General features: G+C 43.3%; 1 protein-coding gene across 2 annotated transcripts in view; it reads right to left on the reverse strand.

The window, feature by feature from the left end:
• The window catches only part of VWA8 (von Willebrand factor A domain containing 8), a 376,366-nt gene that overhangs the window by 49,069 nt on the left and 300,333 nt on the right, over window positions 1-26,964 (reverse strand). For both annotated transcript variants that reach the window (XM_066380832.1, XM_066380831.1), the window contains exons 38-39: window positions 6,176-6,284; window positions 2,334-2,490 (exon numbers count right to left, since the gene is read on the reverse strand). In XM_066380832.1, the coding sequence (XP_066236929.1) occupies window positions 2,334-2,490; window positions 6,176-6,284 (266 nt within the window). The remainder of the gene's footprint in view (window positions 1-2,333; window positions 2,491-6,175; window positions 6,285-26,964) is intronic.

Genomic DNA, 26,964 nt, shown 5'->3' on the forward strand with positions numbered 1-26,964 from the left:
ATGTGGCTTAGGAACCGATACGGATGGAATGATGTAGGTCAAATAAGTTTGTAAATATGATAAAAGTTTGCTGGCTTATAGTTTGCATGGGGTGTGGGGGACAGGCTATAAGCTGGCAAAGTCATTATAGCCTAAGGCTTAGTTTTAAGACTAAGCTTTTCTCACCCTTTTAATACTAAGATCTTTTCAAAACTAAGCTTTTCCCCACACCCTTGACTATTGCATGATGTGGGGTAGTGCACTCTTATGAGGAATCCCACTTAAGCCTCAGATAAGTGGCTTTGTATCAGAGGCTTCCTTATTTGTATATTGGCTTAAAGCAGGGGTAGTCAACCTTTTTATACCTACCGCCCACTTTTGTATCTCTGTTAGTAGTAAAATTTTCTAACCACCTACCGGTTCCACAGTAACGGTGATTTATAAAGTAGGGAAGTAACTTTACTTTATAAAATTTATAAAGCAGAGTTACAGCAAGTTAAAACATATAATAATTACTTACCAAGTACTTTATGTCAGATTTTTGCTAAGTTTGGCAGAATAAATCTTTATAAAACAACTTACTATAGTTAAATCTATCTTTTTATTTATACTTTGGTTGCTCTGCTACCACCCACCATGAAAGCTGGAACGCCCACTAGTGGGACGTAGGGACCAGGTTGACTACCACTGTCTTAAAGGCTTTAATTTCTACACTATAAAATGAGACAGACCAGGGGGGCACGCTCCCTCAGATCCTGTCATCAATATTGCAGAGGAGAGGCAGCCAAGATGGCAGAGTGCAGAGTTTGTGCAGAGAGAAGGAGATGGGGAACAGAGGTGAATAAGGCTGGTGTTGGGCAGATAAGATGTATTATGCTCACTTTGTTAAAAATGGCGCTGCCCACGTGAGGCCGTCGCCCAGGTGATATTAATGTGTGTTGAGAATCCTTGTAGCCTGGGGCTTGGTTTTGGGATTAAGCCTTTCCCACCCTTTTTGATGTGGGGTGGTACAATCCAATCATGCCTCAGAGAAGTGACTTTGTATTAGAGACTTCCCTATTTTGTATATTGGATTAGAGGTTGAGAAGCTACAATATAAAATGAGGGCAGAACGAGAGTTTACTCTCCTGGTTCCTGGGATGATTAGCATGAGAGAGCAGAGGGAGCAGAGCAGAGAGCAGAGAGAGGCCATGTGGCCAGGAGAAGCAGCCAAGATGGCGGAGTGCTGAGTGAGAAGCCAGTTTGTGTAGTGTTTGTATCTGGGATAAGGAAGGAGATGGGGAACTGAGGAGAATAAGGCTGGTGAGCTAGAAACCTTTGATTCTAGGAAACTCGGATAAGTCAGTAGCTTTGTGAGCACTGAATGTGAGTGGGTTTTGGAGCCCAGTGTGTATTTTTACTTGCCTGCCGGGTGCAAGCTAGAATTAAAGGCTATGGCCCATCAGTTTTTGGCTCCGCTGTTTCTTTACCGACTGTCCGAATCCAATGCAAACCTGCATGGACCAGGCTGCTGTGATAGTAGCCCTGGCCATGGCTCCTGGCTTTACAGCTGGTGAGGTAGAAACCTTTGATTCTAGGAAACTCGGATAAGTCAGTGGCTTTGGGAGCCCTGAATAGAAAGGGAAGCGTTTTCCCACTGTGTGTATTTCTCGCCCGCCAGGTGTGAGCTAGGATTAAAGGTAATGGCCCACCAGTTCTTGGTTCCGTTGTTTCATTACCATCTGTCCGAATCAAATGCGAACCAGCATGAGCCAGGCAGCTATGATGGTGGCCGTGGCTACTGGCTTTACAAGTGATTTGAACTTTAATTTCTTTTATGAGAAATACCTTTGGTTTTACTTCCTAATGTGCTGTTCCACCTTCCATACAGTTACATGCAATCAGTACCTTTAAAAGAGCCTGAGTAGAAAGAATGGGAAATTATGTTCACCTGGCTGTGTCCATTAGGGAAGGGGAGGCCATGGACTTCAGTCTGTGGTCCAGGCTGCTGCACAGAATGGAGAACCACACAAAGCTGGGACTCCTCAGGGTCCACATGTCCCCATAGTGGCCAACGCTGCTCTCCATGCCACGGGCCCACTCACCTCTGCTCTCCACGCCGCGGGCCCACTCACCTCTGCTCTCCACGCCGCGGGCCCACTCACCTCTGCTCTCCACGCCGCGGGCCCACTCACCTCTGCTCTCCACGCCGCGGGGCCACTCACCTCTGCTCTCCACGCCGCGGGCCCACTCACCTCTGCTCTCCACGCCGCGGGCCCACTCACCTCTGCTCTCCACGCCGCGGGCCCACTCACCTCTGCTCTCCACGCCACGGGCCCACTCACTTCTGCTCTCCATGCCATGGGCCCACTCACCTCTGCTGAAACGCTTTTTGGGCCATCTCTCTCGCAGCTCTCTTCACCTCTTCAGGAACCGCGTCTTTCTCTGCCTCGGAGACCTGGTACACGGTGTGGCCTGCATCCAGCCGGTAAGGACCCCCTTTGCCACCCAGGCCTGCAGTGTCTCTTCCCCCTGGGAGGAAGCCATGAAAATCCAGGTTGTTACTCTGATCCACAACACCAAAGAGGTCAGATCATGGATTCAAGGCAGTCCTGGGAAACATATTAATTGTATTTAACTAATAGTTAAATATTCAGAGGAACTTCTTTTGGAAACAAAGGGTGTCCCCCATTCTGAATGCTTTCCCTTTTCTCCACCCAGCTAGCTCGTACCCATAGTTCAAGGCTCACCCCAATGTCATGACATGCCATCTTATGACTGTGCCTCACAAGAATCCCTGTGCACTCTGTTAACCTTTAAAATTCATTCTTCCTTTCTCACCACTGTATGGTGGATGGATTTCTAGTTTAGATATCTTAGTACCTCTGCACCTATAAGAGTGGCTCGAGCATCAAAAATACTTAGTATATATTTGTTAATTAAATGAAAAACACTTCTTTTCCTTCATGTTACCTTAGTTTTCCTTAGAATAAGAAAAAGACAGCTAAGCCATAGATATCATTTTATCTGTATTGCAAATGATAAAATATGTTGCGCAGAGAGGTTAAACAACCTGCTTACAGCCTCTTATCAGTGGCTTACTCAAGATGAAATCATTCATCATGCCAACTTTGAGCTTTAGCTTAGAATAACAGCAGATAAATGCCGCCAGCTTCAAAACAGTCTTCCAATATAAACCCATTTACATGACTGTAAGTGTGCATTATATAATGCTGCGTAAACTGTTTATGATGTAAATATAAATCTGTGCACGCAGTCTGCACAGCACACAGTCTGCACAGAGGTCACTTTCTCAATATGGGGAGAGACAGCTATCTCATCCAATTCCTAGGAACAAACACAAAAATTCAAACACAATGAGAAGACAGAGGAATATGTAAGTGCCTTGAAGACTATGCAGGTACTATTATAAGAAGTGGTGAGAACTTTGCCTAACTAGAGAGGACTTACTTTGTTTAAATACATTCAAATTCAAATTATTTTAATATACTACATTGACCTGAAGAATACATATATTAGCTAAGATTTGGGCTCTGGGCTACCAGTTGATCACCCCAGCTTTATACTGATTAAAATACTAGTTGTTTGTTTTGTTCATTTACACATAACTTGAAACTTAGAAGAGAATCTAATATTAGAGGAGCAGTATAATATAATTAGTATGCTAGTATTATATAGTATTGAATCGCAATGTGAAGCCAGAACGCCTGAGTATGAATCTTGGCTCCAATGCACTAGTGATGTATCTCAGTCTCATCAGTAAAATGGGGTTACTAATATCATTTACTTCATGGGACTGTCATGAAGTTAAAATGCTTAGAAATAGTATATGGCACAAAGTCAGAGCTATAATAAGTGACTGATCTTACTATTCTCATTTAGGTAACTTCCAGTCAAAAAAATGAGGTAATTTCTAAGTTTCATAAAGTGGAAAATTTGAAAGCTTTTAGGGTTTGGTTAAATTATGTTACATTTTTATTTCCTCTGTTGGGGGCCTTAAAGGTGTAATAAGTAAAAAAAACAAGAACTCATCACGAACTGCTTTCCTTACCAGAGTCCAGGAAGGTCATTTCCTTTTGGGAAATACCATGAGAACAGCCTATTAATTATCTGGTTCAAGAACATCTTATTTCATTCTTATTTAGATTCTAGCAGCAGAAAATTCCTTCTTGGTTGTGTGTAATTCTGGCTGTCACTCATGAATAGCCTATGGGCAGAGGGCACTAGTTCTTGGATAAAAGAGTGAGCTATAGCGGAGAAAAAACTGTTGATGTGACCGACTCCCTGTGGGAAGCTCTTCTTAGGAATGGGTGGATCATGAGTCAGAGCTTAAAACTTCCTAGGCGCTGAAATGACATCATTTTTTTTTTTTGTATTTTTCTGAAGTTGGAAACGGGGAGGCAGTCAGACAGACTCCTGCATGCGCCCGACTGGGATTCACCCGGCATGCCCACCAGGGGCCGATGCTCTGCCCACCTGGGGCATTGCTCTACTGCAACCAGGGCCATTCTATCACCTGAGGCAGAGGCCATGGAGCCATCCTCAGTGCCTGGGCTAACCTTGCTCCAGTGGAGCCTTGGCTGCAGGAGGGGAAGAGAGAGACAGAGAGGAAGGAGAGGGGGAGGGGTGGAGAAGCAGATGGGCGCTTCTCCTGTGTGCCCTGGCTGGGAATCGAACCCGGGACTCCTGTACGCCAGGCCGATGCTCTACCACTGAGCCAACCGTCCAGGGCCTGAAATGACATCATTTTTGAAGGAAAGAGCACCCCATTGTGTGGAGGCTGGCATGAGTGATGGTCAGCATGGGCCACATGGTCCCTCTGGAGAGCCATTTTCTGGTGATGAGGTGAGAGAGTTCGTCATAACTTCCACTTCCAAGAACTTTTACTTTGTACTAATTAAATAAAAATGCTTGCTGGAGGTCCTAGACTTCAAGGCATAATCTTGAAGCTAACAGTGAATATCCTAAATCAGCTCAGAGATGAGTGGAGAATAGGCCAGGGAAGGGCTTTGATAGTGAAAAAGGAATCAAATGACTTGCTGGGCCAGAGCTAAGCTCAATATAGATGTTGTTGAGGGAAAAGAATGAGAGAGAAAAAGAATATGAAGCAAAGGGGCCTTGAAAATTGAGATACAGAGACTGAGGAGAAAGGCAGCATCTTAGAGAGACACCTGGGGTAGTGGACTCAAGCTGAGTAACAAGCAAGGACCTCCAGGTAGAGCAGCCCACAGATGTGGGAGATCACATCTGGTGGCTCGTTCTACCGTGCATTCCAGATGGATCCAATCTGGCTGGCTTGACACTAATTTCCAGATCAAAGGACATTTCTAAAAATACCCTTTCTTTAGAGTGATGCTTGAGGAATAAACAGAGTAGGCAAGAGTACACAGGCCTATTTGATAGCACATTGTCCCAGCACAGAAACCCGTTTCCTGCTGAGGCTGTCAAGGCCGAGAGGCCGGACCATCCTAGGGGAAGGCGTGGTCCGCGGTCCTTGCCAGCACTCCTCAGTGGAGATAAGATCAGACCGTGCACACAGTCTGGCTGGATTCCCGCTGTGGGGCAGATGTGCTGCTCCAGCTGCCTCAGAGGGAAGAGGAAGAAGCCGTCATGGGAACAATGCTCTTGTCAGGCAGCCAAGAGGAAGGACTGGACCTCAGCCATCGGTTCAAACTGCAACCAGCTCTCTTATCTCCAAATCCTGCATCCTCATACTCACTTCTGAGATGTGGAAGACAAGCCCCGTTTCTTTTCAAAGTCAGTCAGTCAGGAAAGAATTCACTATAGATTCCTGCATGATCCCAAGAGCAGGGGATAGAGTAGAAGGGATGAACACTTCAATGACTACATTACTCTGCAGGTCTTGTGCTCCATGCTTCACAAGCATAACCTTGTTTAATCCACACCACAGCCTTGACAGGCAGCTAATGTCACCCCCTTCTACTGATGAAGCGGCTCAGGGAGGGTCCGCATGGTCTCAGGTCACAGGGTGGCAGTCTGTGGACTCCAGCTGGCGGGGTTTTCCCATGTCTTGATGTCATGTTGGAACACAGGCCAACAGCATGACCCCCCCTGACGAATGGGAGGCAGAAAAGTGGGCACGCTGCTCCCTGAGCCTCCCCAGGGTGCTGTGCTGCCCACAGGGGCTGGTGAGGTCTCAGCAAGCTCGACCCCAGGGGATACCAGCGCTACCAACCTGTCCCGCCAGCCCAAGTATTGCCGCCCACGTGGGGTGCGTTGTCTGGGTCCTCCTTTCCATGTTTGGGAGAACTCACGTCTTCACCGCTATCTCTGTTGATTGTTATCTAAAAATGAAGGATTGAGATATTATCACTATCCCATGACCAATGCCAGAAAGAAGAATTTTCCCCTAAGTCCTGGAGGTATCTCATAAGCCCAGGCGAGAGCCCAGAACAGATACTGTTAGTGTTGGCAAAAGTGTTATCAGCTTTAACATCCATTTTGTTGGGAAGGAGATAAATGTAATTTGTTTTAAAAAAAGAAAGGGAGCCGGACTGGGTTTACAGAACACACCGCGAGCACTGACACCAGGAACAAGGCCTAGGGAAGCAGGGAAACAGAGCTCCCCAGACTGCCGCTCTCTCAGCGGCTTAGGACCACTGCCCAGCCTGGCCAGCTGAGGCACAGCACACATACATGGAAACGCTTAATTTCCAAAGAAATCTCATTCTTTGAGAATTGTCTTTCTCTATAAAATTTATGAAAAAACTCCCAGAAAATGTGTCTAATTATTTCAGTGATATATGTCATATACATAGACACTAAAAACAGATTATTTATTTTCTAGACTCACTTTATTGTGGTATTTTGTAGCTTTCCTAATTCATCTCTATTCCTGCAATTCAAACAGAATAAGCAGCATTTTAGCCTTCCTTTGTGAGAGCTGGTGGCTCATCAGTCCCTAATTTCATTCACCACAGATTAACTAAAAGGGCTAATAACCACACAGGAATTCCAATCCTACTGGGCAACTCAGTAGATATTACCTCACAATAAAAAGAAATTGAAGCAGTTACATTTCATGTACCGTACTAGCCCATTCCCAAGTGCAATCATTTTTAGGGCAGACTGGATCAAATATTGATCTATTTGTTCAAATAAGACTCACAGAAAAACGTATTGGCAGGATGTTGTGCGAAGTACCATAGGGCCTACGACAAGGAATGGAGGACTGGTCACTGCCCTCAAGCTGCCTAGAGTGGGGAGGGGCAGCTGGTGAAAGGACCGGAAGGAGGATGCCGGAGCAGTCTCTATAGACTGCTCCATTTATTGTTAGGATGTTGACTTTTCATTCTGAGTATTAAGGCTAACAAAGGCATGTAAACAACTTAAGGTCTTTGCAAGTAAAATTAAGAATAAATTCAACATAACTTCCGTTGTCTTATAACCAGACCAGTTCATTTCAAATGTCATGACATTGTAGAGATTTTAATTAACTGGACTCTTGTGCCAATAACTTTGTTGGCATTAAAAAATTTTGGTCATAATTTCAGCATATTTTAAGAACATTTAGCAGCCAAGACATGACCATTGATATGAATTCCACACACATAATCATGCTCTAAAAATGGGTGAACATATTTCTTCTTTTAAAAAGTAGACTATGTAGAATAGCTAGTAACATTTAAAGTACAAATAAACATTTAAACTACTTTCCCCAAAACTTGCTACCACTTTCCAACTTGTCCAGAGGTAATGGAAGGCGGTGTTTTCAACCACCAGGCCCTGGACCGTCTGCTGCAAAAAGAGGTAACCACCCTGATGTTGTATGAAGATTATAGGCCCAGTGATCTGAGTCGAATTCACTTATGCTCAGGGTGACTTCTGTCTGAGTGGTCCCTGAAATAATTCTATTTTTACTGGTCCCCACTATAAAAATGTTGAAAACCACTAATGTAAGAAATTAAGCAAAAAAAAAAAAGTCTTATGGACACAGACAACAGTGTGGGGATTGCAGGAGGGAAAGGGGGCTTGGAGGAGGTGGAGGAGAGAAGGGGTGGATAGATGGCAATAGAAGGAGAATTGTCTTGGGGTGGTGAACACACAATATAATATATAGATAATATATTGTAGAATTGTGTACCCAAAACCTGTATAATTTTATTAACTAATGTTATGCCAATAAATTCAATAAACTTCTTAAAAAAGAGATAAGCAGTAAATTTAAAATATGACTACAAGAATTCTAGACCAGCACTAACCAATAAAATTTTCTGTGTCGATAGAAATGTTTACACCTGTGGTTCCAAATATGGTTGCCATTAACCCAATGTGGCTATTGAGTATTTGAGAACCTGAATTTTAAATTTTACTTAATTAAGTAAAATTTAATTTTAAATACCCACATATAACTAGTGGCTATCTCATTGGACAGCAAAGCACAAGGGCAAGCTTGCCTCAGTCTTAGAGATACTGTTTGGAGATTTTTGTAGTATCTTATAGATGTTTTCTATGGGAAATGAGAAAAACATGAAACAATTCAAAAGTGGGATGGAGTTTTACTGTTGCTAATTTAAGAAATCTACCCCCTCCTCCTGCCACCAGAGTGACACTGCCTCTTCCAATCCATACAGGAGATCCACTAGCCCCACCATGGGATAACCACTAGCTCTACCCTCCCAACTACTGTGGCCTTGCGCTACCAAGCTTATACTCTGCAATATTGTTAGGAGGCTGTGGCCAACCTGGTCCCAACGTGCAAAAGAATTTCCAGGAGGCCTGACGAGACTGTGGAAAGTGAGTTGTATGGCTCTTGGGCGGGGACCATTTTTTCCTCGCACACCCAACCATGGCCACTGCTCCTGTGCAGAGCCCTCCCTTCACACAACCAAATGATGGTCTTTTTGGGCTTGGTGAACTCTGCTGGCCTCTAATGAACCCCCACAATTTCCTGAGACCCCATTCTACAACAGTGGCAGTGGATCTTAATGAACGTTAAGACTGCTGATGAATGTGACCCAGCACTGGCTCCAAGTTTGAATCTGTATCAATCTGAAGAACACAGAACATAATTCTCAATAAAATATCAGCAAACTGAATCTAACAATACATTAAAGAGATCCTAAATCAAGTGGGATTAATTCTGGGATTAAATCAATGAACATGATACACCACATAAAGAAAATGAAGGATAAAAATCTTATGATAATAGATGCAGAAAAACATTTAACAAAATCCAGCACCCATTTATAATAAAAACTCTCAGTAAAGTGGAAATAGAGGGAACATACTCAACATGATAAAGGCCATATATGACAAACTCACAGCCAACATCATACTCAACTGGCAAAAACTAAAAGTATTTTCCTTAAGATCAGGAACAAGACAGGAATGTCTGCTTTCACCACCCATTCAACATAGGAAGAGAGATTAGAAAAGAAGAAGAAATAAAAGACATCCAAATTGGAATGGAAGAAGTGAAACAGTCATTATTTGCAGACAGTATGGTACCATATATAATAAACCCTAAAGATTCCCTCAAAAAACTACTAGAACAGATAAATAAATTCATTAAAGTAAAAAAAAAAACAAAATTAATATTCAGAAATAGATTGCATTTGTATACAGTAAAAAAAAAATCAGGAAAACTAAAAAAAAAATCCCCTCTACATTTGCATCAAAACAAATACCTAGGAATAACTTTAGCCAAAAGATTAAAGATCTATACTTGGAAAATTATAAGATATGAAAGTAAGAAATTTAAGAAGATAAAGATAAATGAAAGCATATACCATGTTCACCAACAGGAAGACTTAACATCATTAAAATGTCCATATTACCCAAAGCAATATATAGACACAACACAATTCTTATCCAAATACCAATGGTGTATTTCGCAGAACTAGAACAAATAATCCAAAAATTTATATGGAACCACTAAAGACTCACAATAGTCTCAGCAATCTTGAGAAACAAGAATGAAGTTGGAGGTATTATGCTACCTCATATCAAACTATACTACAAGGCCATATTAATCAAAACAGCTTGGTACTGGCATAAAAATAGACACATACATCAGTGGAACAGAATAGAGAGACCAGAAATAAACCCACACCTATATAGTTAATTAATATTCAACAAAGGAGGCAAGAGCAAAAACTGGGGTAAAAAGTATATTGTGTTGAGAATATTGGACAGATATTTGCAAAACAATAAAACTGGACCACCTCCTTACATCATATATAAGAATAAACTCAAAATGGATTAAAGACTTAAATGTAAAAATAGAAACCATAAAACTCTAAGAAGAAAACACAGGCAGTAAAATCTCTAACATTTCTCTCTTTTATCAATATATATTTTCTGATATATCTCTTCAGGCAAGGGAAACAAAAGAAAAATAAACAAGTGGGACTACATCAAACTAAAGTTTTGCACAGGTTAATATAAAAAATTTATAAGGAACTCATACTATGCAACGCAAAAAAAAAAATTTTTTTTTAAACAATACAGTAAGTGGGCAGAGGACCTGAACAGACACATCTCCAGAGCGGAGATAGACAGATGGCCAACAGACATAGTAAAAGATTCTCAACATCACTGATCCTTAGATAAATGCAAATTAAAACCACAATGAGATATTACCCCACACCTTTCAGAATGGCTATCATCAATGAATTCACAAACAAATGCTGGCGAGGATGTGGAGAATAGGGAACTCTTGTACACCGTTGGTGGGAATGCAGACTGGTGCAGCCACTGTGGAAGACAGTATGAAGTGTCCTCAAAAATTAAACACAGAGGCCCTGGCCGGTTGGCTCAGCGGTAGAGCGTCAGCCTGGCGTGTGGGGGAACCAGGTTCGATTCCCGGCCAGGGCACACAGGAGAAGCGCCCATTTGCTTCTCCACCCCCCCCCTCCTTCCTCTCTGTCTCTCTCTTCCCCTCCCGCAGCCAAGGCTCCACTGGAGCAGAGATGGCCCGGGCGCTGGGGATGGCTCCTTGGCCTCTGCTCCAGGTGCTAGAGTGGCTCTGGTCGTGGCAGAGCGACCCCTCGGAGGGGCAGAGCATCGCCCCCTGGTAGGCAGAGCGTCATCCCTGGTGGGCGTACCAGGTGGATCCGGGTCGGGCGCATGCGGGAGTCTGTCTGACTATCTCTCCCCGTTTCCAGCTTCAGAAAAATACAAAAAAAAAAAAAAAAATTAAACACAGAGCTGCCTTATAACCCGGCCATTCCACTTCTAGGTATTTATTTGAAAAAACCTAAAACACTAATTGGAAAGAATATATGCACCCCTATATTCACTGAAGCATTATTTATAGTAGCTGAGATATGGAAGTAACCCAAGTGCCCATCAAGAGACAAGTGAATAAAAAAGCTGTGGTGCATTTATACAATGGACTATTGTATCAGCCATAAAAAATAAAAAATAAAATCTTACCCTTGCAAGCATGGGTGGACCTAGAGGGTATTAGGCTCAGTGAAATAAATCAGTCAGATAAAGACAAATGTTGTATGATTTCATGTATATGTGGAATCTAAAGAACAAAATAAATGAACCAACACTGGAAAAGACTCAAACACAGAGGGTGAACCGATGGTTGCTGGGGGGAAGCAGTCGGAGAGACTGGGTGAGAGAGGTGAAGGGGTGAAGAAGGACAGACTTCTTCACAGTCACAGAAACAGTCACAGGGATGTAAAGTACAGCACAGGGAACACAGTAACATTGCTGTAACTGTGTATGGTGACAGGCGGGCCCTGGAAATAGTGGGGGAAACACTTTGTAAAGTGTATGATTGTCTAACCACTATTCTGTACACCTGAAAGCTATACAAAGTAATATTGAAAGTGAACTGTAATTGAAAAAAATTTTAAATTAAAAAATAAAACTATATAAACACTATGATTACAGTCTGATATTTTAAACAAACATACTGGAACTTACATATGAAAATACTTTTATTAAAAAAGAAGATAAGCTTATTCTCTATACATTTATAAATAATGTATAAATAATACATTTATTATAACAGTCCTGCCATTGCTTAAAAACACTTATAAACTGCTTCTGGAAGGTTCTGCTGAGTCCATGGCAGACTCTTTTCTAATATCTCTAATGGTGGCAATGATATGTTCTTTAAAAATATTATTTTATTTTTAATAAATAGCCAAAGAACACTTGGAGTTCATCTTTGGTGTAAACTTTTGTTAATGCACTATGTACATATATGTACTCTTCGGCAAGACAATTAACTTTCCAGGGCCTCAACTTTCTCATCAGAAAGTAACGGGGTTGAATGCAATGATTTCTACCCTTCCACCTTGTGCTGACACCTGTGACTGACTGATTCCAAATCTGGTAAATGAGTTGATGATGCTGGGGTTTTAGTCAAAACCAGGTACAATTAGACAATAACGAGATTAGTTTGCTTGTAGGAGTTGTGACAGTCCTATAGGCTAATTCTACAGGATCAAGTGCAAACACAGTCTAAGCAATGACAGAGTCATTGGAATACCTATTCTGAACACCATTCCTCACTGTGGGGCGTGTGTATGTGCACGTTCCTGTACGTTGCTTAAAAATCAAGCAAAAAGCTTCAAAAGAGATACAGAAAGCAAATTTCCATGTGTCTAGTACTGCTTTCATAAAAAATTAGTTATCTCTAATTTTTACTTCACACAATCCAGTAATTCTGCTGTAAGAAAATAGTCTTTTAAGGAGCATTACTAAAAATGACGGCACATGCCTGACTAGGCGGTGGCTCAGTGGATAGAGCATCGGACTGGGATGCGGATGACCTAGGTTTGAGACCCCGAGGTCACCAACTTGAGTGCGAGCTCATCTGGTTTGAGCAAAAGCTCACCAGCTTGGACCCAAGGTCGCTGGCTCGAGCAAGGGGTTACTCGGTCTGCTGCAGCCCCACGGTCAAGGCACATATGAGAAAGCAATCAATGAAAAACTAAGGTGTCGCAATGAAAAACTGATGATTGATGCTTCTCATCTCTCTCCATTCCTGTCTGTCCTTATCTATCCCTCTCTCTGACTCTCTGTCTCTGTAAAAAATAATAAAATAAATAAATAAATAAAATTTAAAAAATGATGGCACAAAGCAAAAGAAAAAGCCCCTCAAATCGCCCCACCACAGTTACCTCCACAAGTATGCTCTTGAAATTGCAAAGACACCTATAATGGCTGACAGGGAGGCAGAAAATCGGCTATGAAATTTCTGGGCAGAAAGGAACTGGCCTGCTCTTTGTCACCTGTGTGTCTTGCCAGCACATCTGCTGGGAAATAGCACAGCTCTGTTGCCAACAAGGCAGTCCCCCATCCACCGCAAATGGGAGTCTAGAGATGTTTCAAAACTGACATATTCTTGACAAAAAATATCACCAGCCCAAACTGATTTATTCCAGAGAAATGCATACCATAAAATCCAGGGAGCCTCGCAGGAATATATTTGCCTAGGTGGGAGGAGCACATCGCAAGGGGATTTCAAGGCCATTTTAGGGCATCTCTGATATGAAGTGACAATGATTTGTGAAAGATATAAGGCAGGAAGTCTAGACAGTCCAGCTCAGGACAGAAACTGAAACAGATAGTAGGGAAGGCCTGCCATTTGAGCAAGCTTGTTTCCTGGGGACAGACATGTGCTATAAGAACTGCTGCTCAATGCTCTGAAGTATGTCTTAAGGACATATTTCTCTGAGGGTTGGTTTCACCTACAATGAGCTCAAATAAGTCATTTCAATTACTGAAATAAACACTATCATATTAATTCACTTAAATGGATCAAACTTTCCTCAAGCCACAAAATATTGTGAACCTTAACATCTTTTGATGCAAATTGATACACAGGCTGAGATCTTGGATGTGTTTCTCATAGCTGACACAATTAGATAATTAGGCTGCAATCCTAAAAATTGTTATCCTCTTTCATATGAATTAACATGGAAAAAATACGGGCCTTGTAAATTATAACTCATAAAAATGTTCCAGTCAAGCAACCCAAAGCTAGAGCAGGGAAGGGGCATGGCTCACCAAAGCGCTGTAATTCTGCACAAGGCCCGTATATTTTAGGCTCCTCCCCATGCTCATAATTTTTAACCATCAGTAAAATGATGTAAATTGCTAGAATATAATTCTGGAAGAAAAGTTAGCCCTTGGAGGCATGATGGGACAGCTGATTCCCATTTTCCAGGGGAGACGAGGTGTGGCTCAGCAGACATTCCTAGTGGCCTACCCAACACCCACTCCTTCTTCCTGCTTTGAAACAGAAGTCAGATGAATCACGGTTGGCTGGAATTAAGCACAGCAATCCCATTCCCCCATCACCAGTGACTGGTAGGGGAAGGCATGTGACCCAGAGGTAAGTGAGTCTGTCAGAAGCTTTTAGAAAGCCCAAAGGGCATTCACATTGTGAGTGCCTTTATCATTAATTGAGAAATACAGATTTTCCTTTGAATGTCTAGGAATCCGCAAGCAGGCAGAGGTGGAAGAATGCGGTAGGGGTGTGGCAGAGGGACATTACAGGCAAGAGCTTATTAGGGCGGCTGCGACATTACAGGTAAGAAGAGGAATGGATTGTGTATGGCGTGTCCTCCTGCTCTGACGGGATAGGTACAGTCTTCTGCAGGAAAAGTGTTCCTTCTGCCTTTTCTCATGGCTTCTTCAAGTCTACCAGCAGCCTCTCCATCCTGACTTTGGGCTGGACCCCTGTACCCACCTCCCCAAACCCAACCCAAGTCTGTCTTGCCCTCCTCTTTTATTTATTTATTTATTTATTTATTTTTATTTTTTGTATTTTTCTGAAGCTGGAAACGGGGAGAGACAGACAGACTCCCGCATGCACCCGACCGGGATCTACCGGGCACGCCCACCAGGGGGCGACGCTCTGCCCACCAGGGGGCGATGCTCTGCCCCTCCAGGGCGTCGCTCTGTTGTGACCAGAGCCACTCCAGCGCCTGGGGCAGAGGCCAAGGAGCCATCCCCAGCGCCCAGGCCATCCCTGCTCCAATGGAGCCTCGGCTGTGGGAGGGGAAGAGAGAGACAGAGAGGAAGGAGAGGGGGAGGGGTGGAGAAGCAGATGGGCGCTTCTCCTGTGTGCTCTGGCCGGGAATCGAACCCGGGACTTCTGCACGCCAGGCCGACGCTCTACCACTGAGCCAATCGGCCAGGGCCTTTGCCCTCCTCTTTTTTGCAGAGACATGCATATTTAGTTTTTTGGCATGATTGATATGCTGGGAGATTATGTTAAAATATTTGAAACTATAGCCGAAGACACCTACTTCCTCTATGTGAAGTGATGTTCTGCAGTACACCCCTATGTACAATAAATCCTATGTCATTTCTCTATCTGAGTTTATAGTTTCTGACAAAGGATTTTCTCATTAGAATAATCCTTTTCACTACATCCAATACTATGCAACAAAAACACCCAGCTGGACAAAAGTCAACCAAACTTTATAGATTTCACAGACTTGGGCTACAAGGAGGGCAAAATATCAATTTATGAATATTTTACTTTACCTATTATTATCTGACAGTAGTTGTCACAGTGGGTATATGTACATCCTTGAACATAGTAGGTGCTTAACACACATGTATTAAGTGCATGTGCGGGAGGCCGCTGGGGACAGAACACCAAGAGTTTAATCTTCTACACACAGTCCTCTTCACAATAAGCCATCAGCTGGTGTCCGCAGGTCTCTCCCGGCTTTGTCTGCCAGCCCATAGCTGGCAAACAGCACCGCGGAGCCCAGACACTAGTCAGCAGAGAGCTATCTAACAGAGGAGGAAACATGTGGCCCTCTTCTTGGCTTTGGGTTGTTTTAGATCCTGATCCTGCACCTCCTCAGCGTGACTCTGACCCCTACCAAGGCCTCAGCTCAGCCTCTGGCCAGACCCGTTGCTGGATGACTCCCTGTCACAGCCTCCGAGTCTGTGGCAGTGGCCTCTGTCCTTGTCTTCTGGCCTAGACAGGGCTGTTTGAACGACTTTCCAAAATAAAATTATGAGGTTGCAGAATCTATCCAAAGCAACCTCTTACTTCACTTGAAATTCTTCATTTATTCATCTCCTTCTATTTCAATTCAAATAGGAATAAAAGATGAAGAAGACTTTTGAAAAATCTGAGAATATGGAACATAGATGATGGAATCAAGAGGCTGTTTCAATGGGTTCAGATGCTACAATTACCAAGAATCTTTAAGGGAAACTAAATGTTATCGTTGTGTGTAGGTGAGTAGCAAAAAGCCATGTTAAAGCCCACAAGGAACTGGCATGGCCGTCTGCTGGCAATGAAGGCACCTTCCTGTGATCACTTTGCACCAGCTTATTCAGTATTCTCAATGTTTTCACAAAAATAACTCTCATTAAATGCAGAGACAGCAGGGGTGGGGCCAACCGTCAGGTCTTTATCTATCCTACCCTTTCACTTTAAAGAACCTTCAAAAAGTTAACATGTAACACCAGGGGAAATGCAAGCCTGGCCAACAGCTCTCCTCAGTCAGAGAAGGTTGGAAGTGCGGGGCCACCTGACCTCCAGTGAACCGTGTGCAAAACACTTCAGTTTTGTTATTTGCAAGGTGGCCCTGGCAGGAAACATCTACTGCCATGTGCTTTTATCATTATTGAAGCGAAATGATTTCAGCCTTACACAGATGTCTTGTGCTCGCTCCAAAACAGAAAACCTATTTGGCAATTTTTAAAGCTCTTGTGCTTTCCATGTCAAAAGAATCCTCTGAGGTAGTAAGTGTAGCTAGGAAATGGGAGGGTGGGTAGAAAAGCCATCCTACCACTGGAATGGGTGGAAGCAAAAGGGGGTTTAATATGACAAAGGTTCTAAAAATTCTTGGAAGCACTGACCGCAACTCCATGCAAATGCATTTAGCACGGGGACTTCTTTTCTGGAAATAGGAACACAACTGACTCGGTGCTGGGCAGGTTCCTACCGGGAGTTCCCTATGGAGAGGTGTTTCCAGCATCAGCCATCGGCAACTGCTTTTCCATTTTCTTTGTGTCTGCTGAAGTGCCATTATGCCACCGGCCATCTTATCTTCCGGCTACCTTTCACACAATGCTGCTTCCCCATCTCAAGCTGTTTAAAGCCATTGCCTGTTGATGTTTACCGTGTGTCCTCCACCAATTCCTCAAGGCACATGGAGTTCTTTAAAACCTTCCCCTGCTCCCAACAGGCCCAGCACTCTCACACACTTTTTGACAAACCCATGGGTCAAAACTATCAACCAGAACACAACCACAGTACAGAAGGGGCCATAGAAATAAGCTCTGTGTACAGCATGCCCACAGAGCTCAGGGCACTGAGCAAGCCATTTAACCTTTCTAGTCTTCTGTTGTTTCATCTTCAAAACAAAAAACCAGACTAAATTCTTTCTAGCCCTAAGTTCATTACTCAGGGTCCTTATCTATATATTTATTTCAGTTCTAGTTTATAAAAAATCTGAGCTGTCACCAGGGATCAGTTTGAGTAGAATGAAAGTTAAGTATAAAGAATATTTTTGATATAATCATATAAAGGTTTGGCTTCTCTTCAAATTGGTTCAGTAAGATTTAAAAATTAAAAAGTGATTATTTTGAGAAGCAGCTTGATGTCATGGAAAACCATTTCACTGGGAACTAGGAGACTAGCCTTTGATCCTGGTTCTGGCATTAACTGGTGAAGTGGTTTTGGCCAAAGTTATTTATCTTCTCTTCACTTTTTTCCACCCAGAAAATGAGGGGGATGCCTGGCAGGAGTGTAGCTCAAGTATACTACACGGTTCTTCTGCTTGTTTTACAGAGTTATTGTAATATAAAAACTGAACACTGGCCTAACCCATATTACAGAGCAAACTTACAGAGAAAATGTGTGTTTCAAATAGTAGGGTTTGGGAGATAGCAAGTGTCTATCATACAGTAAGGAAGGGAAAGAGCGCTAAACCCTGAACTTCCACGGGTGAAGTCAAAGATATTGCTGAAAAATGGAAAAATCAAGAAGAAACATAAGTATGCTAGTTAGAAGTTTTGGGGGCAAAAAGCAAATCAGCAAAAAAGAGTTTAAAGTGTTTGCCTCTGAGCTATTTTTCATAGCTAGTCTTATAAATTTAGTTTTTAAAACTGTGTACATATATGACTTAGATCAGGGGTCCCCAAACTACGGCCCGCAGGCTGCATGCAACCCCCTGAGGCCATTTATCCGGCCCTCGCCGCACTTTCGGAAGGGGCACCTCTTTCATTGGTGGTCAGTGAGAGGAGCATAGTTCCCATTGAAATACTGGTCAGTTTGTTGATTTAAATTTACTTGTTCTTTATTTTAAATATTGTATTTGTTCCCATTTTGTTTTTTTACTTTAAAATAAGGTATGTGCAGTGTGTATTTGTTCATAGTTTTTTTTATAGTCCAGCCCTCCAGTGGTCTGAGGGACAGTGAACTGGACCCCTGTGTAAAAAGTTTGGGGACCCCTGACTTAGATGATCCTTCAAGTGCCTTCCTTTGGTCCTTTCCTGTCAGGTGGTCTACCTGCCTGTCATAGGTTTTACTGAGCACCAGTTATGAGCCAGGCCCTCTGCTAGATGCTAAAGACACAAAGTCACATAAGACCCAGTTCTGCACTTTGTGAAGCAGTTTTCAGCCAGGGGTGGAAGGTGGACCTACTCTCATTAATCAGTGCAGGGGGTGGAGGGCCATGCCTAGGGTCAGCACAATGCACTCATAGAACATATCGGAAGGCTTCAAAGGCTTATGGTCAGGGTTTGTGTCAGAAAAAACTTTCTGGAAGAGGTAATGCCCGAGAAGAGTCTTGAAGGAAGAGCAAGAGTTGGGCAGAGGAGAAGGCTACAGATTTCAGGCAGAAAGAACAGCCATGAGGGTGCTGAGTTGGGAACAAGAGATAGTTTTCATGGAGAGCCTCTGCCTGCTGTGCTCACACAGCTCTTACTGCACCTCCTAGTACAATCCAGCTGCACAGTATGCATCCACTGAGGCTCACGATGATGAATGCTTCATCCTGAAGCCCTCCTGTTCCACCACGTCGAGGTAGAATAGACGAAGCAGAACACACAGAACTTGATGTGAAAATTCCAATAACTAAAGAAGAACTTAGGGTTCATCAATCCCAAACTTATTCCCTATTATTGAAGACCAGGGAGAAATGCATTTATTACTGTGATACCAATACACTGGTAATAGGTATGAACATTTAAACAAGCAAGCAACAACAAGCCCCAAATAAGTTAACTCAGTCTTTCAGTATGGATGAACACTTAGAACTCTGCTCTGTGAAACTTCTCCACCCTGCCTCCTCTTCCCCACAAGTATGCCACAGTGTAATAGTACACACTGTGGTTGTTGTTGTGTGCTTGCCTCCCTCTTTCTAAAGACAACCTCAGTTTTAAAATATAATTTAATTAATTTAAGTGTAATGTAACTGCACCACTCCTAGGAATGCAGAGAGCTCAGCCCGCCAGCGGAACTCGGGGACCGGTCACTGAGAGTTCTAGCTCTAGTTCTGCTACAGAAAAGCAATACAGTGTTGGGCAAGATTTAAGTCCTTGGAACCTTCGTTTTCTCATCTTTGAAGTAGTAATAAAGGCATATGCCCTCATGGAGTTATATTTTTTTTAATTGAGAGGTGGGGAGGCAGGGAGGCAGAGAGACAGTTTCCTGCAGGTGCCCCAACTGGGATCCACCTGGCAGGCCCCCTGCAAGGCAATGCTCTGCCCATTTGGGACTGCTGCTCTGTCACTCAGCAATCAAGCTATTTCAGCACCTGAGGTGAGGCCATGTAGCCATCCTCAGTGCCCGAGGCCAACTTGCTCAAACCATTTGAGCCATGGCTATGGGAGGGAAAGAGAGGGGAGAGCGGTGGAAAAGCAGATGGTCACTTCTGGGTGCCCTGATCAGGAATTGAAGCCAGGACTTCCACACACCAGGCCGATGCTCTACCACTGAGCCAACCGGCCAGGGCAGCATGAGGTTTAAATAAGACACAAAGCAGTTGTGTGACTCTAGGAAAAGAACTTAATTTCTTTGGACTTCAGCTTCTGCACCTACAGAATGAAAGGGGTTACAGTCAGACATGTCCCCATACATTATTGCCAGCTTAAAACCTGTTTATGTCTATATAATGATAGACAAAAAAAAGTAAAGTACCAAATATATGATGCTGTAGAGACATATTATTATTAAATAAAACAGAAGAAAAGGAAGAACTTGTTCTATTTTTTTACTATGAATTTTTGATAAAAATCTACCATTTCTCTATTTTATTTGTTAGTGCACTTTATAAGTGCCAACCACCTGAAATCATAGAAGTGAATAAGGTTTTCTGAAAAGCGCATTTACAATAAGAAGGGCAGTGGTCCAAGTGAGAAACAATCAGCAAAAGAGACTGAGAAAGAGCAGATATAAGGTGGAGGGAAGTCAGGAGGAGATTGTGAGGACTGTGGAAGCCGGGGGGAGACGAGGCTTCAGCAAAGAGAGGGTGTGTGCATTCAATGGAAGAAGCAAATAAGATGATTACTGAAAAGGTAACCACAGAATTCAACAAGGTGGAGGCTACTTGTGACTTTAGTCAAAGCAATTCTGTAGATGGGGAGGAGGGGACAGAAGATACATTAGAATGAGAGATGAGTAACCAGAGGTCTGGAAGGGGGGTCAGTGTGTGTAGATAAGTCTTTTAAGAGGTTTTACTGTAAGAGGAATTAAAGTTACATGAAATAGAGTAATAGCAAGTGAAATCTGTGGGATTTAGAAAAATACTACAGGACATTTACTAATGGGAAAGATTCAGAAGGAAGAAGAAATGAAAATATCTGAGAATAAGGAGACAAGGCTGGAGGAAAGGACGTGGAGGGTGGGAGGACAGACAGACAGGGCGGGGAAGAGTGGAGGAGGGGCTGGAGCAGCTACACGTGGGCTTGCACATTTGTGCTCGGGAAGCCGGAAGAGCTGCATTCTGGTAGCTTCTGTTTTCTCTGGGAAGCATGACATTGAATACTGTCTGAGCATATGGGGGAGAGTAGCTTGAAGTGTGAAGAAAGTAGGGACTATATGAAAGTCATTACGGAGATTAGGCTTAACAGACTTTTTCTCATCTCAACAAAATTTTTAAAATTCCAAACACGTTCCTTTAAATGGAAGTTTTGTGGTATGCAATCTCCAAACCATCTGTCTGGAGAATATTAGATAGATATACTGGTTATAAAGAAAAAGATAAGGAAGCTAGACAAACGACATCTAGCACTATTCTCGGGACCAACTGCAGGTGTCTGAATGTGAGAGAGCCATCCTGCAAATGGCACCTTCTAGAAGTTGTTCCTGAACTTCCCAAACAAAAGATGCTCTCCGTCCTCTGGGCTCTACCGGAACCCTATCCTTCTCCACACTGTCCTGTGTGACAAACAGTCTTGTGGACTATTTCTAGGGTTAGGGTTAGGGTTAGGGTTAGGGTTAGGGTCAGGGTCAGGGTTTAGGGTTAGGGGTAGGGTTAGGGTTAGGGTCAGGGTCAGGGTTTAGGGTTAGAGTCAGGGTCAGGGTTAGGGTTAGGGTCAGGGTCAGGGTCAGGGTTTAGGGTTAGGGTCAGGGTCAGGGTTTACGGTTAGGGTCAGGGTCAGGGTTAGGGTTAGGGTCAGGGTCAGGGTTTAGGGTTTAGGGTTAGGGTTAGGGTCAGGGTTAAAAGTTAGGGTCAGGGTCAGGGTCAGGGTCAGGGTTAAGGGTTAGGGTCAGGGTTAAGGGTTAGGGTCAGGGTCAGGGTTAGGGTTTAGGGTTAGGGTTAAGGGTTAGGGTCTGGTCAGGGTCAGGGTCAGGGTTAAGGGTTAGGGTCAGGGTTAGGGTCAGGGTTAGGGTTTAGGGTTAGGGTTTAGGGTTAGGGTCAGGGTCAGGGTTAGGGTTTAGGGTTAGGGTCAGGGTCAGGGTCAGGGTCAGGGTCAGGGTTAGGGTTTAGGGTTAGGGTCAGGGTTAGTGTTAGGGTTAGGGTTTAGGGTTTAGGGTTAGAGTTAGGGTTAGGGCAGGCATCCCCAAACTACGGCCCGCGGGCCGCATGTGGCCCCCTGTTGCCATTTTCCGGCCTCCCGCCGCAGTTCCAGAAGGGGCACCTCTTTCATTGGTGGTCAGTGAGAGGAGCACTGTATGTGGTGGCCCTCCAACCGTCTGAGGGACAGTGAACTGGCCCCTTGTGTAAAAAGTTTGGGGTTAGGGTTAGGGTCAGGGTTAGGGTCAGGGTCAGGGTCAGGGTCAGGGTTAGGGTCAGGGTCAGGGTCAGGGTCAGGGTTAGGGTTAGGGTTAGGGTTAGGGTTAGGGTCAGGGTCAGGGTCAGGGTTAGGGTTGGTGTTAGGGTTAGGGTTAGGGTTAGGGTCAGGGTCAGGGTTAGGGTCAGGGTCAGGGTCATGGTCAGGGTTAGGGTTGGTGTTAGGGTTAGGGTTTCGGGTTAGGGTCAGGGTCAGGGTTATGATTGGTGTTAGGGTTAGGGTTAGGGTTAGGATTAGGGTCAGGGTCAGGGTCAGTGTTAGGGTTTAGGGTCAGAGTCAGGGTTAGGGTCAGGGTTAGGGTTAGGGTTGGTGTTAGGGTTAGGGTTTAGGGTTAGGGTTTAGGGTTAGGGTTAGGGTTAGGGTTTAGGGTTAGGGTCACGGCTAGGGTTTAGGGTTAGGGTTAGGGTTAGGGTGCCTTATTCACCTGCTAACCTCCTGGCACTTTACAGGCAAAAGCACGTGGCCCGTAAGCTGAATTGCACAGTGTGTCTCTCAAATGTTTTCAACCTTCGAAATGGCTATATAAATGAAAGAGGAAATGTTACCTGATTTATACAAACTGGCCTCATACACACTGAGATAGACTCTCATCTCATAAAGTGAGGCATCCTTGTAAGAACAAAAGATTCCAGAAACAGCAACATATCAACATACTGGTGCGCCGCCCACGCCTGGAAGCCCAGTGCTCTTCATGTGGGCCACATCTCTGTGTCAGCTCTCGTTACAACTCCAAGAGAGCCCCATGCTGCCTAACAAAAAAAATTCAAGGAAATGAAACAACTCCCTCCCCCTAGCCTATTCTTTTTAGATACAAAAGACAGATAATTATCTAAAGTATTTCTCAATATGAGCCAAATAGAGAAGTGACCTTTGAGTCTGTGACAGTCTACTCACGTCACTGCTTTTAGCAAAGGCCAGGCAGTGGCCAGGCTTAGGGAACGCTCGCCGGAGCCAACTCTTGCTCTCCCTCATGTTACACAGGCCATAAATAAAGAGAAATAGTTTAACAGGCAGCCAGACCGCATAGCTCAGAGTCACCCCTAGGGAGTGATAAAGTTCTCCTGCTGGTAGACTTACATAAACCAAGATGCAATGAATTTTTTTTTTAGGACATGCACTCCCTTTGCTCAATTAAACTGAATGCTTTGAACCTGAAAGATGGCTAGACTAAGAGGGAAAATAAATCAATCTGGCAAGAAAAAGTAATCATTCTAAGTGCTAGTAGATTAACTGAAACATATAGGAGATCAAATTCAGAATTCAGTGATTTAAAAATCATATGCTTGCTAGTTAAAAAAAAATCTCTCAATTTAAGAAAGCTTAGGTTTTTCTTCTGCTTATTTAAAATACACCAGAGAGCTTTATCTAGTGATCTGGCTTCTTAAGGCTAAAACTGGAGCTTCTGTCCAATCTCTGACTCATTTATTTTCAAAATAAAAGATGAACTACATTACAAAGTCTGAGGTTTCTTACAGATTTATCTATTATTTGATGGCATCTATTACCAGATAATAAGTCAAGCCATTCTGATGATAAAACCTTAGATTATTTTTGGGAGGTGATATTTTCAATTGATTGAAGCAAAGTACCCAAACAATTATTTGCTTTATTTTATTTAAAAATAAAAAACATAAAAATAAAGATGACAGGAGAAACAAAAATAAGTTTCAGGGAAGGAGAAAGGGGAATCAGTGTGAGAAGTCCTCTGTAAAGCCAGTAGCCACGACCACCATCACAGCTGCCTGGCCTGTGCAGGTTCGCATTAGATTCGGACTGCGGTAAGAAACAATGGATCCAAGAACTGGTGGCCCATTACCTTTAATCCTAGCTTGCACCCGGCGGGCAAAAAATACACACAGAGGGAAAACACTTCCCTTTCCATTCAGGCTCCCAAAGCCACTGATTCATCCCGAGTTTCCTAGAATCAAAGGTTTCTACCTCACCAGCCTTATTCACCTCTGTTCCCCATCTCCTTCTCTCTGCACAAACTGGCTTTTCCTTCAGCATTCTGCCATCTTGGCTGCCTCTCCTCTCCTCCATGTGGCCTTTCTCTGTTCTTCTCTCTAATGCTAATCTCAGAAACCGAGAGAGCAGGCTCCCAGTCTGCCCCATTTTATAGTGTAGAAATCAAAACCTTAAATCCGATATACAACAAGGAAGTCTTTGATACAAAGTCACTTATCTGAGGCATAATGGAATTCCTCATGAGAGTGCACCACCCCACATCATGCAATCAGTCAAGGGTGTGGGGAAAAGCTTAGTCTTAAAACTAAGCCTTAGGCTATAACGACCCAGCCTGCTTACAGCCTGTCCCCCACACCCAATACAAACCATAAGTGAGCAAACATATATATCATATTTACAAACTTATTTGACCAACATTCTCCTATTTAGTCTTGATTTCTGATAACATCGAGTTTATCAACACTTGCTTACACAGAACAGCATTCTTTCTATTCTAAAGATTCCTCCTTTTGTTTCTCCAAGATATATATACATATTTTTAAAAATCTCCATTATCTATTTGAATGAAACTGAAGAAGAAAGAGGAATACCAGGAGAATTAGGCTGTTGTTTGCAGGCAAGATATATTTTTTTTTTTTTTAGATTTTTATTCATTTTTAGAGAGAGGGGAGAGAGAGAGAAGGGGGGGGGGGGAGCAGGAAGCATCAACTCCCATATATGCCTTGACTGGGCAAGCCCCGGGTTCTGAATTGGCGACCTCAGCGTTCCAGGTCTACGCTTTAGCCACTGCGCCACCACAGGCCAGACCAGGCAAGATATTTATAACAGCATTCGTTAGGGGCATTTTTTGAGGGAAAGAGTGTAGCACCTAGCATAAGAAGAGCAGTTCTTTTAGAAAAAAGTTAATTTGAAATATTAATAAAAACAAAACAATTAAAACTAAAATATTAATTCTATGAAGAATACTTAGTTTTGGTCCTGGCTGGTTGGCTCAGTGGTAGTGCATTGACCCAGTGTGTGGAGGTCCCGGGTTTGATTCCCCCATCAGGGCACACAGGAGAAGTGACCATCTGCTTCTCCTCTCCTCCCCCATCTCTCTCTCTCTTTTCCTACTGCAGCCGTAGCTTGATGATTCAAGCATGTTGGACCCAGGCACTGAGGACCTCTGCCTCAGGCTCTAAAAATAGCTCAGTTGCAAGCACTGGCCCCAGATGGGGGTTGCTGGGTGTATCCTGGTTGGGGCAAATGCGGGAGTCTGTCTCTCTATCTCCCCTCCTCTCACTTAAATTAAAAAAAAATAATTAATTTTCAAAGCATTTTGAGATCACTGGTTTTTAAGAAAATTATAATGCTAGTCAAAGTCAGGTAGATTGTTTCATTTTGCAATCTTTTTAGAATTTAATGTTTCGGGAACCTGCTTAGGGTCATATATAGCAGGTTGAGTTCATTTGAAGTTCTGAACCTCCTTATGTGTACTGGCTCAGCTTTTTTGAAGAGTTATTGTATCTATTTACTGGTGAGGGGCTAAGACTGCTGTGTTGTTATCAGTTTAAGATGGATGCCAATGCTCTTACTTAAAAGAAAGCAATTTCCATCAAATTTGGGAGAGGCTGACCATGGAAATGATGTCTCCCATGGTAACCACAAGATTCTAGGTAGCAAGCTAGCCATGGTAATTTGTATTCATGCTGTGTGGTATTCTAGAATGCATTATAGGTTTAAAATAAAAAGAACACTTATTAAAAAAACAGTAAGTTGGAGGAGTAGGAATACCTTTTCTTGGTATGCACATTTTATATAGTCATATATTCTAGATTTATATTTCCAAACACCAGAGAAACAGTACAAAACCACATTCTAAATAAGATAAAATAAATGAAAATAAAATTACTATAATATGATCACATGTCCTGTTGGCTGGGACAGTCCCAGTTAATGTCTATTATCCCAGTGTAATTATTAATAGCACCCTTAAGTCTCCTAAGTGGAATTATATGGTCACCCTATAAAAACTTAGCATGTAGTTATAACCCAGCACCTTGGAGGGGTTTATTATTCTACTTGGATATTGAATTAAACTATATATTTCTTCACAGTAATCACTAAGGGCAATATTGGGTTATACACATTTTACCACTGGAGAAGAATAGATACACATTTGTCTATAAAGTTGTTTATTCCAAGCTCCTATTAATAGCTTTTTTTGTATGCAGAATTTTGAAATAAAAATTCTGAAATTTAAAATTTTGTCTTCAAAATTCATAGGTAAACATTCTAGTACTGTTTCTTATGGTCACTCTTTATAAAAAGTTAGAGCATGACAGACAAATGTCAGCTTTTTTTTTTTTTTTTTTTGTATTTTTCTGAAGCTAGAAACCGGGAGAGACAGTCAGACAGACTCCCGCATGCGCCCGACCGGGATCCACCCGGCACACCCACCAGGGGGCGACGCTCTGCCCACCAGGGGGCGATGCTCTGCCCCTCCGGGGCGTCGCTCTGCCGCAACCAGAGCCACTCTAGCACCTGGGGCAGAGGCCAAGGAGCCATCCCCAGTGCCCGGGCCATCTTTGCTCCAATGGAGCCTCAGCTGCGGGAGGGGAAGAGAGAGACAGAGAGGAAGGAGAGGGGGAGGGGTGGAGAAGCAAATGGGCGCTTCTCCTGTGTGCCCTGGCCAGGAATCGAACCCGGGACTTCTACACGCCAGGCCGACGCTCTACCACTGAGCCAACCGGCCAGGGCCCAAATGTCAGCTTTTTAAGGCACTTCTGTAGGCTCTAAGCCAGGGGTCTCAAACTCAACTCAGCATGTGGGCCA

Source organism: Saccopteryx leptura, chromosome 4 (genome assembly GCF_036850995.1).
Source record: "Saccopteryx leptura isolate mSacLep1 chromosome 4, mSacLep1_pri_phased_curated, whole genome shotgun sequence".
NCBI lineage: Eukaryota > Metazoa > Chordata > Mammalia > Chiroptera > Emballonuridae > Saccopteryx > Saccopteryx leptura.